The sequence below is a fragment of the Alternaria arborescens genome, assembly GCF_004154835.1.
Source record: "Alternaria arborescens strain FERA 675 chromosome Unknown contig_38, whole genome shotgun sequence".
NCBI lineage: Eukaryota > Fungi > Ascomycota > Dothideomycetes > Pleosporales > Pleosporaceae > Alternaria > Alternaria arborescens.
The window spans coordinates 196,681-208,632 of NW_021167893.1; the positions used below are offsets into that span (position 1 = coordinate 196,681).

At 49.9% G+C, this 11,952-nt stretch overlaps 5 protein-coding genes across 5 annotated transcripts; all 5 read left to right on the forward strand.

Moving 5' to 3' along the window:
- Nucleotides 1-956: 956 nt before the first annotated feature.
- Nucleotides 957-3,236, forward strand: AA0111_g10726 (Carboxypeptidase S1 B; the record flags this gene model as incomplete). The annotated part of the gene is made up of 6 exons (XM_028644511.1): nucleotides 957-1,076; nucleotides 1,148-1,203; nucleotides 1,265-1,386; nucleotides 1,435-1,545; nucleotides 1,604-2,563; nucleotides 2,626-3,236. 6 exons carry the CDS (start codon nucleotides 957-959, stop codon nucleotides 3,234-3,236), a joined length of 1,980 nt encoding a protein of 659 aa, XP_028501689.1.
- A 367-nt stretch (nucleotides 3,237-3,603) lies between these two features.
- On the forward strand, nucleotides 3,604-4,197 carry AA0111_g10727 (hypothetical protein; the record flags this gene model as incomplete). The annotated part of the gene is made up of 1 exon (XM_028644512.1): nucleotides 3,604-4,197. The coding sequence occupies one exon, from the start codon at nucleotides 3,604-3,606 to the stop codon at nucleotides 4,195-4,197; it is 594 nt and encodes a 197-aa protein (XP_028501688.1).
- A 702-nt stretch (nucleotides 4,198-4,899) lies between these two features.
- AA0111_g10728 (Drug resistance protein) lies at nucleotides 4,900-6,645 on the forward strand (the record flags this gene model as incomplete). The annotated part of the gene is made up of 3 exons (XM_028644513.1): nucleotides 4,900-5,533; nucleotides 5,583-6,011; nucleotides 6,071-6,645. 3 exons carry the CDS (start codon nucleotides 4,900-4,902, stop codon nucleotides 6,643-6,645), a joined length of 1,638 nt encoding a protein of 545 aa, XP_028501696.1.
- A 466-nt stretch (nucleotides 6,646-7,111) lies between these two features.
- On the forward strand, nucleotides 7,112-8,747 carry AA0111_g10729 (hypothetical protein; the record flags this gene model as incomplete). Its single annotated transcript, XM_028644514.1, has 2 exons — nucleotides 7,112-7,965; nucleotides 8,021-8,747. 2 exons carry the CDS (start codon nucleotides 7,112-7,114, stop codon nucleotides 8,745-8,747), a joined length of 1,581 nt encoding a protein of 526 aa, XP_028501695.1.
- A 762-nt stretch (nucleotides 8,748-9,509) lies between these two features.
- On the forward strand, nucleotides 9,510-11,592 carry AA0111_g10730 (Galactose oxidase; the record flags this gene model as incomplete). The annotated part of the gene is made up of 3 exons (XM_028644516.1): nucleotides 9,510-10,579; nucleotides 10,629-10,823; nucleotides 10,884-11,592. The coding sequence occupies 3 exons, from the start codon at nucleotides 9,510-9,512 to the stop codon at nucleotides 11,590-11,592; spliced, it is 1,974 nt and encodes a 657-aa protein (XP_028501726.1).
- Between the last annotated feature and the right edge of the window lie 360 nt (nucleotides 11,593-11,952).

Consider the following 11,952-nt stretch of genomic DNA (forward strand, 5'->3'; position numbering starts at 1 on the left):
GGAGAGGTGCATTTTGATCGATACCCAATGTTTCGTTGAACTGGAACCATTTTGGAAGTTGGACCGTTGCTTTCGCGATTCAAACTTTATCTGCATATTCGCTGGGGTGTTGTCGAGGTTACAATTGCGACTGGCGTTCCATGGCGCCTCGGGAACCTGAAGGAGGCCTGTATTATTGAACGTTTTTGCTCTCATTGCTCCCATCCTAGCGTCGGCACCAATTGTCGGATTGCTACCATATATCTTGTATACAAATCCATCGGTAAATCTGAACACCAAAAACCGCGTCAGGCAGGAAGACGCCAACAGAGCTCAAACCTCTGCATCGAAGTGGTAAAAGATATTGCATCATGCGATATGCCACGCTCATAAGCTCTAGTGACATTGGCAATGCGCCGGCATTGCTTGAGCTGCTTACGCCATGACTGGATCTTGGCCTTGATGTTAGTTGCTGCATACAAATGGTGTGATAGATTTGAGCCGTATAACTTTACAAACGAATCGAATGACGCTCTCCTTGCTCGAAACTTTGGCTATCTTATCGCCGCAAGCCTCACCACCTTCCTTATGCGCATCCTAGCAACGATCCCATTACCCCACTCAGCCGGTAACCCATCAACCAAGACGATGCCGAATAAACAAGTGACGAAAAGCCTCCTTGGCAGTCTTGGCTACGCATTCTTCCCCGCCCATCTCACTTCGCTAAAGGTAATTCGACGTCATGAATGGGCTGCCTCAATCCCGCGCTGCTGCAACAATACACGCGCTATAGCTCAACCAGGAAGCTCAATACCAGATATGTAAGCTCATGCAAGCTGGTACCCAGTTGACATGCAGCTGGAATCAAGTACGCAGAGTGGTGCGACCTAGTATAAAGTTGGGCTACGTACCCTCCAAAAACTATACGTACCAGGAAGTGGGGAGGAAAACCTCTCTGCACTTTGACTATAATCATAATGGGTGCATTTGGACTCCCGTTGCTCGGCGCAATCGGCCTTTTGAGCGGGGTTGTCAACGCCCAATTCCCTCCAAAGCCAGAAGGCGTGACCATCCTGGAATCGCAGCTTGATGAAGGAGTCAGAATCTCGTACAAGGAGGCAGGTCAAATCCTTGTAGATTACTTCCATTGTTCACTGATTGTCCCCAGACTGAACTTTGCGAAACCACTGACGGCGTCCGAAGCTTCTCCGGTTATGTCCATCTGTAAGTGTCTCTGCACGGACTGCATATGAGATATATACTGATCTCGTACACCAACTTGCAGCCCGGCTGGAGCACTGGCCGATCTAGGTGTTGAGAACCAGACATATGAGATCAATACCTATTTTTGGTTTTTCGAATCCAGGAAAGACCCTGCCAATGCGCCTCTTTCCATTTGGATGAACGGTAGGTGGCCTACAAGGGATTCTTACAGTGTTCGCTAACAGTTTCGAGGTGGACCGGGCTCCAGTTCTTTCGTCGGACTGTTGCGTGAAAACGGACCTTGCTTTATTGGCGCCGACTCTAATAGTACTTACCTCAACGAGTGGTCTTGGAATAATGAGGGTAAGATCAGCCAAATTACAAAATCTGATCTGTAAAGAACAAAAGCTGAAGAGTACAGTTAACATGCTTTACCTCGATCAACCCGTCCAAGTAGGCATGAGCTACGACAGTTTGGTGAATATCACCACTAATCTAGACACCGGCGATCTCGAAGTGGTAGATTTTGAGAACGGTCCTATCCCCTCACAAAACAACAGCTTCTACGTTGGCACCTATCCCAGTGAAAACTACAATCTCACCACCCGTGGCACGGAGAACTCTGCACGAGCTCTCTGGAACTTCGCCCAAGTCTGGTTTCAAGAATTTCCTGAACACAAGCCGAATGATGACAGAATCTCGATCGCAACTGAGTCGTACGGAGGTCGATACGGACCTGCTTTTGCGGCCTATTTCCAGGAGCAGAACGAGAAAATAGAGAACGGAACGTGGAGCGAAGCTGGTCAGACTCATCTTCTCCATCTCGACACTCTACTTATCATCAACGGCTGCATCGATCGCTACGTGCAGTGGCCAGCTTACCCGACCATGCAGTACAACAACACATACGGTATAAAGGCCGTCAATGAGTCGCGTTACGAAGAAGTGCTTGACAATCTGTACCGTGAAGGAGGATGTCTTGACCAAATTGAAGAGTGTCGCAACCTTAGTGTTGCCTTTGATCCCACCAACCAAGGGTTCAACGAGACCGTCAACGAAGTATGCGAGGCTGCAGAGACATTCTGTTCCGAGACAATTCGCGATCCGTACTTCGACACCGACCTCAATTACTACGACATCTCTGCTCCTGGCGCGGCAGCATTCCCACCTCCATGGTATCAGGGCTGGCTCAATCAGCCTCATGTGCAGCAGGGGCTAGGCGTGCCCTTGAACTGGACTCAGTCAAACTCTGCGGTATCGCGGGCATTCCGCGGCATTGGCGACTACCCACGTCCAGGCTGGAAGGAAGACTTGGCATACCTTCTCGAAGAAGGCATCAAGGTAACGCTGGTGTACGGCGACCGAGACTACGCCTGCAACTGTGAGTAGCACCCAGTAAGACATTGATGTGAGACACGTACTGAGTTTGCATAATGAACACAGGGTATGGTGGTGAACTGCTCTCCCTCGCCATCCCTTACGACAACGCCACCTCGTTTGCGGATGCAGGGTATGCACCCGTCATTGTCAACGACACCTATATTGGAGGTCAAGTGCGTCAGTACGGAAATCTGTCCTTCACACGCGTGTACGAAGCTGGCCACGAGGTACCAGCCTACCAACCCGAGACTGCGTACAGGATCTTTACACGTGCACTCTTCAACCGCGACATCAGCACCGGAAATGTTTCCACAACTGAAAATCCTGACTACGCAACCGAAGGGCCAAGCGATGTGTACAACATAACCAATGAACCAATCGTCGACGAAGGCACGCAGTGTTACGTTCTTGATCCCGGACAATGCACAGCGGAGCAGTGGGAGTCAGTCATGAACGGAACGGCTTTGGTGCGGAACTGGATTGTTGTAGACGCCAACACCAGCTACCTGTTCCCAGACCTAGTAGGCAACGGAACCTCCGGTAATGGGACTGCACCCTCGGCAACTGGCTCCCCTATGCCTACTTACACCGCAGCTGCGTCCGGAGGTCTTTCCACGAGTTTTTTGGGTAGTACGATCATTGCCGCAGCTGTAGGAGGCTTGATAATGCTATAGACAACGCGAAAGGGGACTCATACCCTGCGTGCGCGAGTAAGATTGATGTCGAAGGCTTACAATGTGTATTCGGCGAACAGATGCCTAAGCAGTGAACAGAATCCTCATCTTGTCGCTTCACAAATAGGTTCCGCAGCTTTAAGTTCCTTCGCAATTGTCCTAGACGCTGATGAAACAACGACTTGAACCGAGCTAGCTGAGAGCCTACCTCTTTCATGTATCGTGTTGTCTTCTGATGCAGTAGCTTCGCGTGACGTCATGACTGTCCAATATTACACCATGAATGCTTTTTCAGAGAATGGACGTGTCCGCTCAACGTCTTCAACTCGTTGCGTACTCCCCATAAAAAGAAAGAGAATTGGCAACCATGTCTCGCTCTACCTATACCGCGTTCCAAAGGCACTTGCTCTACTTCTCGACGCCTACATCTCCACCAAGGCTCACTTTCGGATCAGCTCTCCGTGCAGGCGTATCGATCGGTCTTGATATTCCTGTCGCAGTCTTGCTGAGCCTGTCATTAAGGCTCATGTATGCGCCAGTTCCTTTCCTCTGGTCTCCCATCATCGTGGACAATATTCCAACTTCAGCTCACCGCACTCAATTGAGCTCTGCAACGTTACCAAAAGGCAAAGCCGAATATACCTGCACCGAGCTTTTATCACTTCTTGATAGTAGCCCGGAAGAGAATGAGGGCAAAGGCTGGCTAAAACACAAGATCGACCAGGGCCATGTGATAGGGTTCTGGACGATGGCTGCAAATGCGAGAACACATGCTGTAAGCAGCGACGATGTCGCACGGTTCCAGCACGGAGAGTGGGAGAAGCCTGTCGCTCAGAGGAGGCGTGGAACGGATGACGTATTGCCGCTTTGGCGAGGCGGGCCAATTTGGGTGGGTGGTCACAGCTGGGCTGTATGGAAACTCTTGGGAGTGCGGGTTTACGAGGACAGGAAACAACAGTAGTTGGGGAACTTGCTCTAGTCACCGTGGCAGATAGAGCGAGAGGATTACCCTTGGGGCGCTGGGTGCGGGGGTTTTCGCGACAACTTGGTGTGACGGTTTTCGCATGTTCACGGCGAACGCTTATGTCAAGGCTTACATAGCATCGCAAACTGCGAAAGCTTTGTTGGCGGATCTAGACTCTTGCATGCGAAACCGAAACCCGCTTTTCTTTTGCCCGAAGAAACCGTTTTTGCGCACCTTAATATCATGAGATGGTGCCTTTGACAGCGGCCGAGGTTCGGCAGACCCGCTTTTCTTCGCTCTAACGACGCAATTCCGCGCTCACGTAAAGCTTTACAACCTGAACTATCAGCATGCAAATGTCGAGTACGTTAGGCGACAAGCTAGCTCGTAAAACGCGTCGTTATGTATCTTGTAGGCAGATCTCCCTCTTCTTTGGAAAATGATATTGATTTTCACACGGACGTTTTCTGCACCCGCGTCCAAACACGTCGGTAGTCGATCAGCACTGTCGCCATCGCGGTTCCATCTCGGAACGTGCAGCCAAAACAACTCAGGCGCGAAAATTGAAAGTCTTTCATCATCGCTCAGCTTCCAAGGACACGACTTACTACCTCCGAGCCGTCCCTTACGACTCAAAGACATTTGCAAGATCACATCCGACGAAATCCTTGCTTTGTCGTGTCCTCGAAGCGTCTAAGAATGGACGAGACCAGATTATCACCCGACCCAACGGTCGAGAAACTTTCTTCTCCTCCAGATAGCGACCTCGACTACAGTGATTCCCACGAAGACATGGATCGCCACAGCTCTCACGCCTCTGCGCACGCTTCTAAGCAGCACCAGGACCTGGAATTAGCGAAAACCAAGTCTATTGCAGAGACCATGTCTCCAATGCGTGAGATTCTCTTCGTCGGCCTGCTTTGTTCTGCTCAATTCGTCACTCAAGCAGGTCTCCTCGGTACCTTGAATATCCTGCACATCATCGGACCTGATCTTGGCATCACCGACCCTGGCATCTTGTCCTGGCTGATAGCAGGCTATTCACTAACGGTTGGCACTTTCATCCTTTTGTCCGGTCGATGTGGAGATCTGTTCGGATACAAGAACATGCTGATCGTGGGCTTTGTATGGTTCGCTATCTGGAACATAGTGGCTGGATGCAGTGTGTACGTTGACGGGAATGGCGGCCAAGTGCTGTTCATCTTCTCACGTGTGTTGGGTGGCATCGGGCCAGCAATATTACTGCCTAATGCACTCGGCCTCTTAGGCGCAACATACAATGAGGGAAGGAGGAAGGATATGGTTTTCTCGCTGTTTGGAGCATGCGCACCCGGCAGGTATTCTTTGATCGATTCCTTGGTATGCTTTCTAACGTTTTGTAGGTGGTGCTGTAGTCGGCGGGACATTCGCTGGGTTATGGTCGCTTTTGTGGTGGCCGTGGACCTTTTGGACGTTTGGCATTGCGCTCTTCTGCCTTGCCTCTTTGTCAATCTTCATTCTTCCCTCGGTGCCTCTTGATGCGGATGTTCGCAGTCTCACCCATAGAGAGCGAATTCGCGAGCTTGACCTCCTTGGCGCAAGCGTGGGTATCACCGCCATGATATTATTCAACTTTGCCTGGAACCAAGCACCAGGCTTTGGATGGGAGCACCCGTACATTTACGTGTTGCTAATAATCGGCATTCTTTTGTTTCCGGTCTTCTTTTGGATCGAGATCAAAGTTGCCAAGAAGCCCCTCATCCCGTTCGACGTTCTTAGCACGGATGTCTCATTCGTGTTGACCTGCATAGCATGCGGCTGGGCTGCATTCGGTAAGTAACGACCTTACCAAAGCATGTGTAGGGGAAAATCTTATTGACAAAGAATGCAGGTATCTGGGTCTATTACTTCATCCAATTTCTCCAACGGCTGCGAGGCGACTCTCCTCTCCTGACGATGGCTCATCTCTGTCCTGTCGCAATTTCAGGCTTCATCGCCGCCGTTACCACCGGCCATGTCATCTCACGTATCGGTCCAGGATGGGTTATGCTCATCAGTATGCTTGCTTTCTTGACTGGTAGTATCCTCGTCGCTACACTGCCAGTCGGTCAAGTGTATTGGGCGCAGACATTCGTGACCACGCTTATCATTCCATGGGGCATGGACATGAGCTTTCCTGCTGGCACACTGATTATGAGTAACGCTGTTGCTAAGAAACACCAAGGTATGGCGGCGAGCTTAGTCAACACCATCGTCAACTACAGTATCAGTATCGGGGTTGGCATTGCGGGCACAGTGGAGGGGCATGTCAACAATGGCGGAGCGACGGTCTCGGACGAACTGAGCGGCTATCGAGGGGCCATGTACGTTAGTGTCGGACTGAGCGGCATGGGTGTGGTGACAAGTTTGTTATTCCTGCTCAAGATGCAACTGAGGGAGGGGAAATCGCCAGCAAGGGACGTGTAATTTCATTCTACCCACACGAGAAGGCCACTAGTCGTACCTACCAGAGAAACACTGAGAGTTGTCGAGTTTGTAGCCTGTGTCTGCACCCCTTCCATGGATGAGCATGTGATTACGTCATCATGTGAGATTATCCCCGCCACCACTCTCGTCCTCATTCGCAAGCATCATGTCAGCCGTTCATCACCAGTCCAAGACACCAGCGCCACGATTTAGCAGCCCAACTCATAAAAGCTTAGCAGTTCCGACCTCTTTCGGTGACATTTGCCCTCGAGTTAGTTGCGCAGCCAATCTCGCTAGCTGACAGAGTATACAACAGTGTTTGCCTCTGCCCTGCAACTCACAAGAAGCGCGTTTTGTTACATACGACTTTCCGAAAGATTCGCGCAACAGGTGGGAACAAAGTGCTGACCACAACCGGCCTCGCGTTCATCTCACGCAGTACTTCAAGTGCTCTTCTGGTCCCATAATGGCGCTTCCATTCGACGCACCGATCCATAAGCTACCTGAGGAGCTGCTACTGCAGATCGCGACTCATCTTCCTGACTCGGCCGCACCCAGGTCTCTCAAAAGTCTATGTCTCACGTCTCGCAAGTTCCGTGCGGCTGGGCAGGAGGTTCTGCATACTGTAGCGAAGCTATCGATCTCCTGTGGCTGTCACCCCAAGGTAAACCCTCTTCTGAGGCTCCTTCGTACGCTCTTCGATCGCCCTGATCTTGCAACCCAAGTGAAAAGCTTACGCATCAGAACTGTACGCAAGAATGTCGCAAAGATCTGTGAAGAGCAAGGATTTAGCCTTGCGCCGTTGCGCACGCGAAGTCTAGTAAGGCTGGAAGAACTAGGCTACAAGAAGCATCCCTGGCATAAAACGATTCAAAACTCGATTGAGTCAGGGTTTGCTGGGATTTTACTTTTACTCCTTCCAAACCTCACACACCTCGAGTTCTGGGTCAAGGATCATCATCGAGGTCCGCCATCAAGCGAGTGCATATCGGGGCTTTTTGGGGGCATGTCCGCCCCTGACAGCATCGTCAATGGATGGGGTACTCTTCGTCATCTCACTACTAGTGATACACATCTGTTCAAGTCCGGGATCAATTTTGCTAGCCTGACAAGCTTGGATCTGAAAACGATTTCCATCGGCACCATTCTGCGTCTCAACGGACCTGGATGTCTGGAGGGTGCCGAGAACCTTGAGGACCTAGCTTTGACTGTATCGGTACAGTTTGCTGATCGTCTCCTCATCGAAAAGGCCGAAATACAACTTGGTGATCTTTTCGACGCACTCGGTTGCGTTCAGCTTCGAAGCCTCAAGATACTACTGTAAGACCACACATTTGGCTTTTGCGGTAAACATGCTAAGCTCTTACTCTTGCAGTATCAATGACGGCTACCACATTGGTGATGACTTGAATACGCAGCTTGAAGGAGGCTACTTCGTGGATCAATTGAATAGCATGAAAAGCACCTTAGAGACGCTTGCTATCACGCTTGAAATAACCGATGATGACTCAGAGCTCGAGTGGCTGCTCGATATGATAACAAGCCCGAAGGATTCACTTAAGCACTTCGATGTCTTGAGACATCTCGTCCTTCCGCAAGCATTTCTCTTTGCTGTCGGATCCATGCCTTGGGAGAGCAAATCCTGCCGACCAAAGGATATGCCACCCAAGCTAGAGACACTAGAGATCTATTATCCTGGCGAAGAAATTGAGAATTGGGTGGCAGGCTTCGTGTCGGCGGATTCTGACGACGCCAAGCCGCCTCCGGGTCTCAAAGAGATCACCTTGACTTGTCGAGACGAAGTTGGTGCACCAGCCTCGTATTTCTCCAGCGAGGTTGACAAGATCTGGTGGGAGCTAGCAACGGACCTTGGAATTGATTCGTATACGTACTGTCAGATTCAAGAGCATAGATCTAAGTTGGCAGAGTTATGGTATAAAGAAAGCCTAGACACAGCCGCTAGTGAAGAAGACCAGGATGAAGAGGAGGAGGAGGAGTGGAACAATGACGCCGATAGCGATAAGCCTGAGGGTGACGACGATATGCCAGATTTCACCCATCTGGCGGACCATATCCCAGAATCTATTGAAACTGTGGACTAGACGGGACAGAATCTTAGTGGTTGAAGACATGGCCGTGATATGTTATCACGCATGACTAGCGTACGGATTCGTGGGTCTAGAAGCTCATTGGAGAGTTGGCGGCGTTCATGCAGGTTCCCGGTCAGCGATACGAACCGAAATCCGACCCACCCTCTATACATAGCCGAGATAGTTCTGCATGCATCCAATATTGGACACTACGCCTGCTGAGGACCATAGTAGTTTAGATTAAGCAGTTGCGTCCCATAATAACAGCGGAGTCCGAATACCCGGTCCGGTCTTGGAGCGCGTACTTCCAGGCTCTCGTTATGCACCTAGTATGCACACTAATATATCCCACAGCCAGAGTACACAACCAGCCTGGAGCAAGCAGTGCTACACCTATCGCTGAGGTAGGTTGCGAGACTCTCATCGCCATATGGCGTTCTTTACGAGAACAAATATTTCATATTTCACCATTGCCCTAGTTCGGTGCCGTCGTAACTTGGCGATGGCTACCATGTGTCTATGTTTAGACATGGGCGTGTTATGGATAGGCTTTGCACTGGAACCACTGGATTTATTGTCGTTGGATGTGTGTCACACCGTGCTTGCAAAGCCGGGCGAAGAATCAATGCGAAGCATGCGATGCTGATGGGTTTAGGGCGTCGCGTAAGCTGACCAGCGCTTGGGACTTCGTCGAGAGCTATAAGTTGAGAGGCCTTCCCATGACAAGACTCACATCAGCACCAGATAAGCAACACTCGTCTACGCTGGTTCAATATGGGTTTCACGTTCTCTATATCAGCAATTCTCATCGCATCCGCAATCTTCGTTGGTCTTGTCGATTCTGCCTCTATTGCTATCAGCCGCTCCGGATGGACCGCCACGTCGGACAGTTTCCAGGCTGGTAATGAGCCTTATCGAGCACTCGATGGGAATGGAACAAGCTTCTGGCACTCCAAGTATGAGCCCGCCCCTGTTGACCCTCTGCCTAACTGGATAATCGTCGACATGAAATCATCATATAATGTGAACGCAGTCAGCCTGCAACAGCGTCCGAGTGACAACGCGAACGGCAGAATTGGAGGTCACAAGATTGAAGTCAGTTCCGACAACACAAGCTGGCAGATCGCCGCTGTTGGTACATACAACAACGATGCATCCACGAAGAAAACTTTCTTTGTCCCAAGACCAGCGCGGTATATAAGAGTTACTGCAACGTCCGAAGCGCAGAACAGCGTCAATCAGTGGACGGCCATCGCTGAAATCAACATCTTTGAAGACACAACATACGCCCCACCAGCAGCAGGCAAGGGCTTGTGGGAAAAAACCGTGAATTTTCCGCTCATACCGGCAGCTGCGGCATTGCTTCCAAACGGGAAAGTGCTGATATGGTCGGCGTTTGCGAAAGACAACTTCGGTGGCCAAAGAGGTTTTACTCAAACGGGAATCTACGATCCTGCTACAGGCGAGTCCACGCAATTGGAAGTATCGAACACACAACACGACATGTTTTGCCCCGGCATTTCAATGGACTTCAACGGTCGGGTCATTGTCACGGGTGGCAGCGACGCGGCGAAGACCAGTGTCTATGATCCATTAGGAGGAGCATGGAATCCAGGAAGTAACATGCGTATAGCTAGGGGATATCAATCCACTACCACGTGCTCGGATGGACGCATTTTCAACATTGGCGGCTCTTGGAGCGGAGGAACTGGTGGTAAGAATGGAGAAATATACAATCCTACTTCGAATGTCTGGACCCTGTTGCAAAACGCTCTTGTCAGTCCCATGCTTACGGCCGATCGTGGTGGCGTATGGCGCTCAGACAATCATGCCTGGCTTTTCGGGTAAGTGGTGCGCATGATTGGTATCGTTCGTTAAAATGACAAAATCTAGCTGGAGAAATCAATCAGTCTTTCAAGCTGGGCCTTCTATCGCCATGAACTGGTACGACACTGTTGGAGCTGGTAGCACCACAGGTGCTGGAAACCGTTTGGACGATGGGCACGCTATGAATGGGAACGCTGTTATGTTTGACGCCACAGCCGGAAAGATACTCACGGCAGGAGGGGCTGCAGACTATGAGAACAGGTATGGAAATCAATGCTGAAGACTGTGGGCCATGTGCATGCTAACGGCGACCCCGCTTAGTGACGGACGAACGAATGCGTATGTTGTCACCATTGGTACACCCAAGACAAATCCGACTGTTATGAAGACACAGCCTATGATGTATGCGCGTGGTTTCGCCAATAGTGTGGTATTGCCTGATGGCACGGTTTTTGTTACGGGCGGACAATCGCGACTCCAACCATTTAGGGATGATACGGCGCAGCTTACGCCTGAACTCTGGGATCCCGCAACTGGGAGATGGACACAGCTCAACCCCATGCAGATTCCGCGAACATACCACTCGGTTGCGATTCTTCTTCCAGATGCAACGATTTTCACCGGCGGTGGTGGTTTGTGTGGTCCATGCACACAATACGGTGGGGTACCAGAAAGCAACCACTTCGACGCCGAAATCTTCTTACCACCTTACCTTCTGAACACTGATGGAACAAGACGTGTTCGTCCTGTCATAAGTACCGTAGCGTCTAGCGTTAGACTAGGTGCAACCTTGAGCATTATAACGACGGGAGTTGTGACGAGGTTCTCGCTGGTCAGATTCGGCACAGCAACTCACACAGTCAACACAGATCAGAGAAGGATCCCATTAACACCTATGGGAAACGGCACTAGTTATACTGTGACTGTTCCAAGCGATCCGGGGGTAGCATTGCCAGGGTTTTGGTTGTTGTTTGCGATCGACTCTAGCGGCACACCTAGCGCAGGCAAGACTATCAAGCTAGAATTGTAGAGCTAGAAGTCTACGATAAATATGTAGATTAAATATACTTTTGTAACTATACTTAAAAGGTCTCTAAAGTTGTAATATATAAAATAAGGTATAAATCTAGAAAACTGCTCTCTATTCTTGCTTAGTTACAGATTTAGAGTGCATAGTAGAGCACTTAATATTACTAGATATACAGAACTATAATAGGATAGCAACATGCTCGCAAGAGTATTAGCTTTTAGACTCTTAAAAAAAAAGTATAAATCTAATTACCTTAACTAGAAAAACCTATAATTAGCTAAAGTTGTAGTTATAATTATATAAGAGGTTAAAACTATATAAAGAGCTCTATAGCATAGCGTTTTAAACTAACTAGAAGCT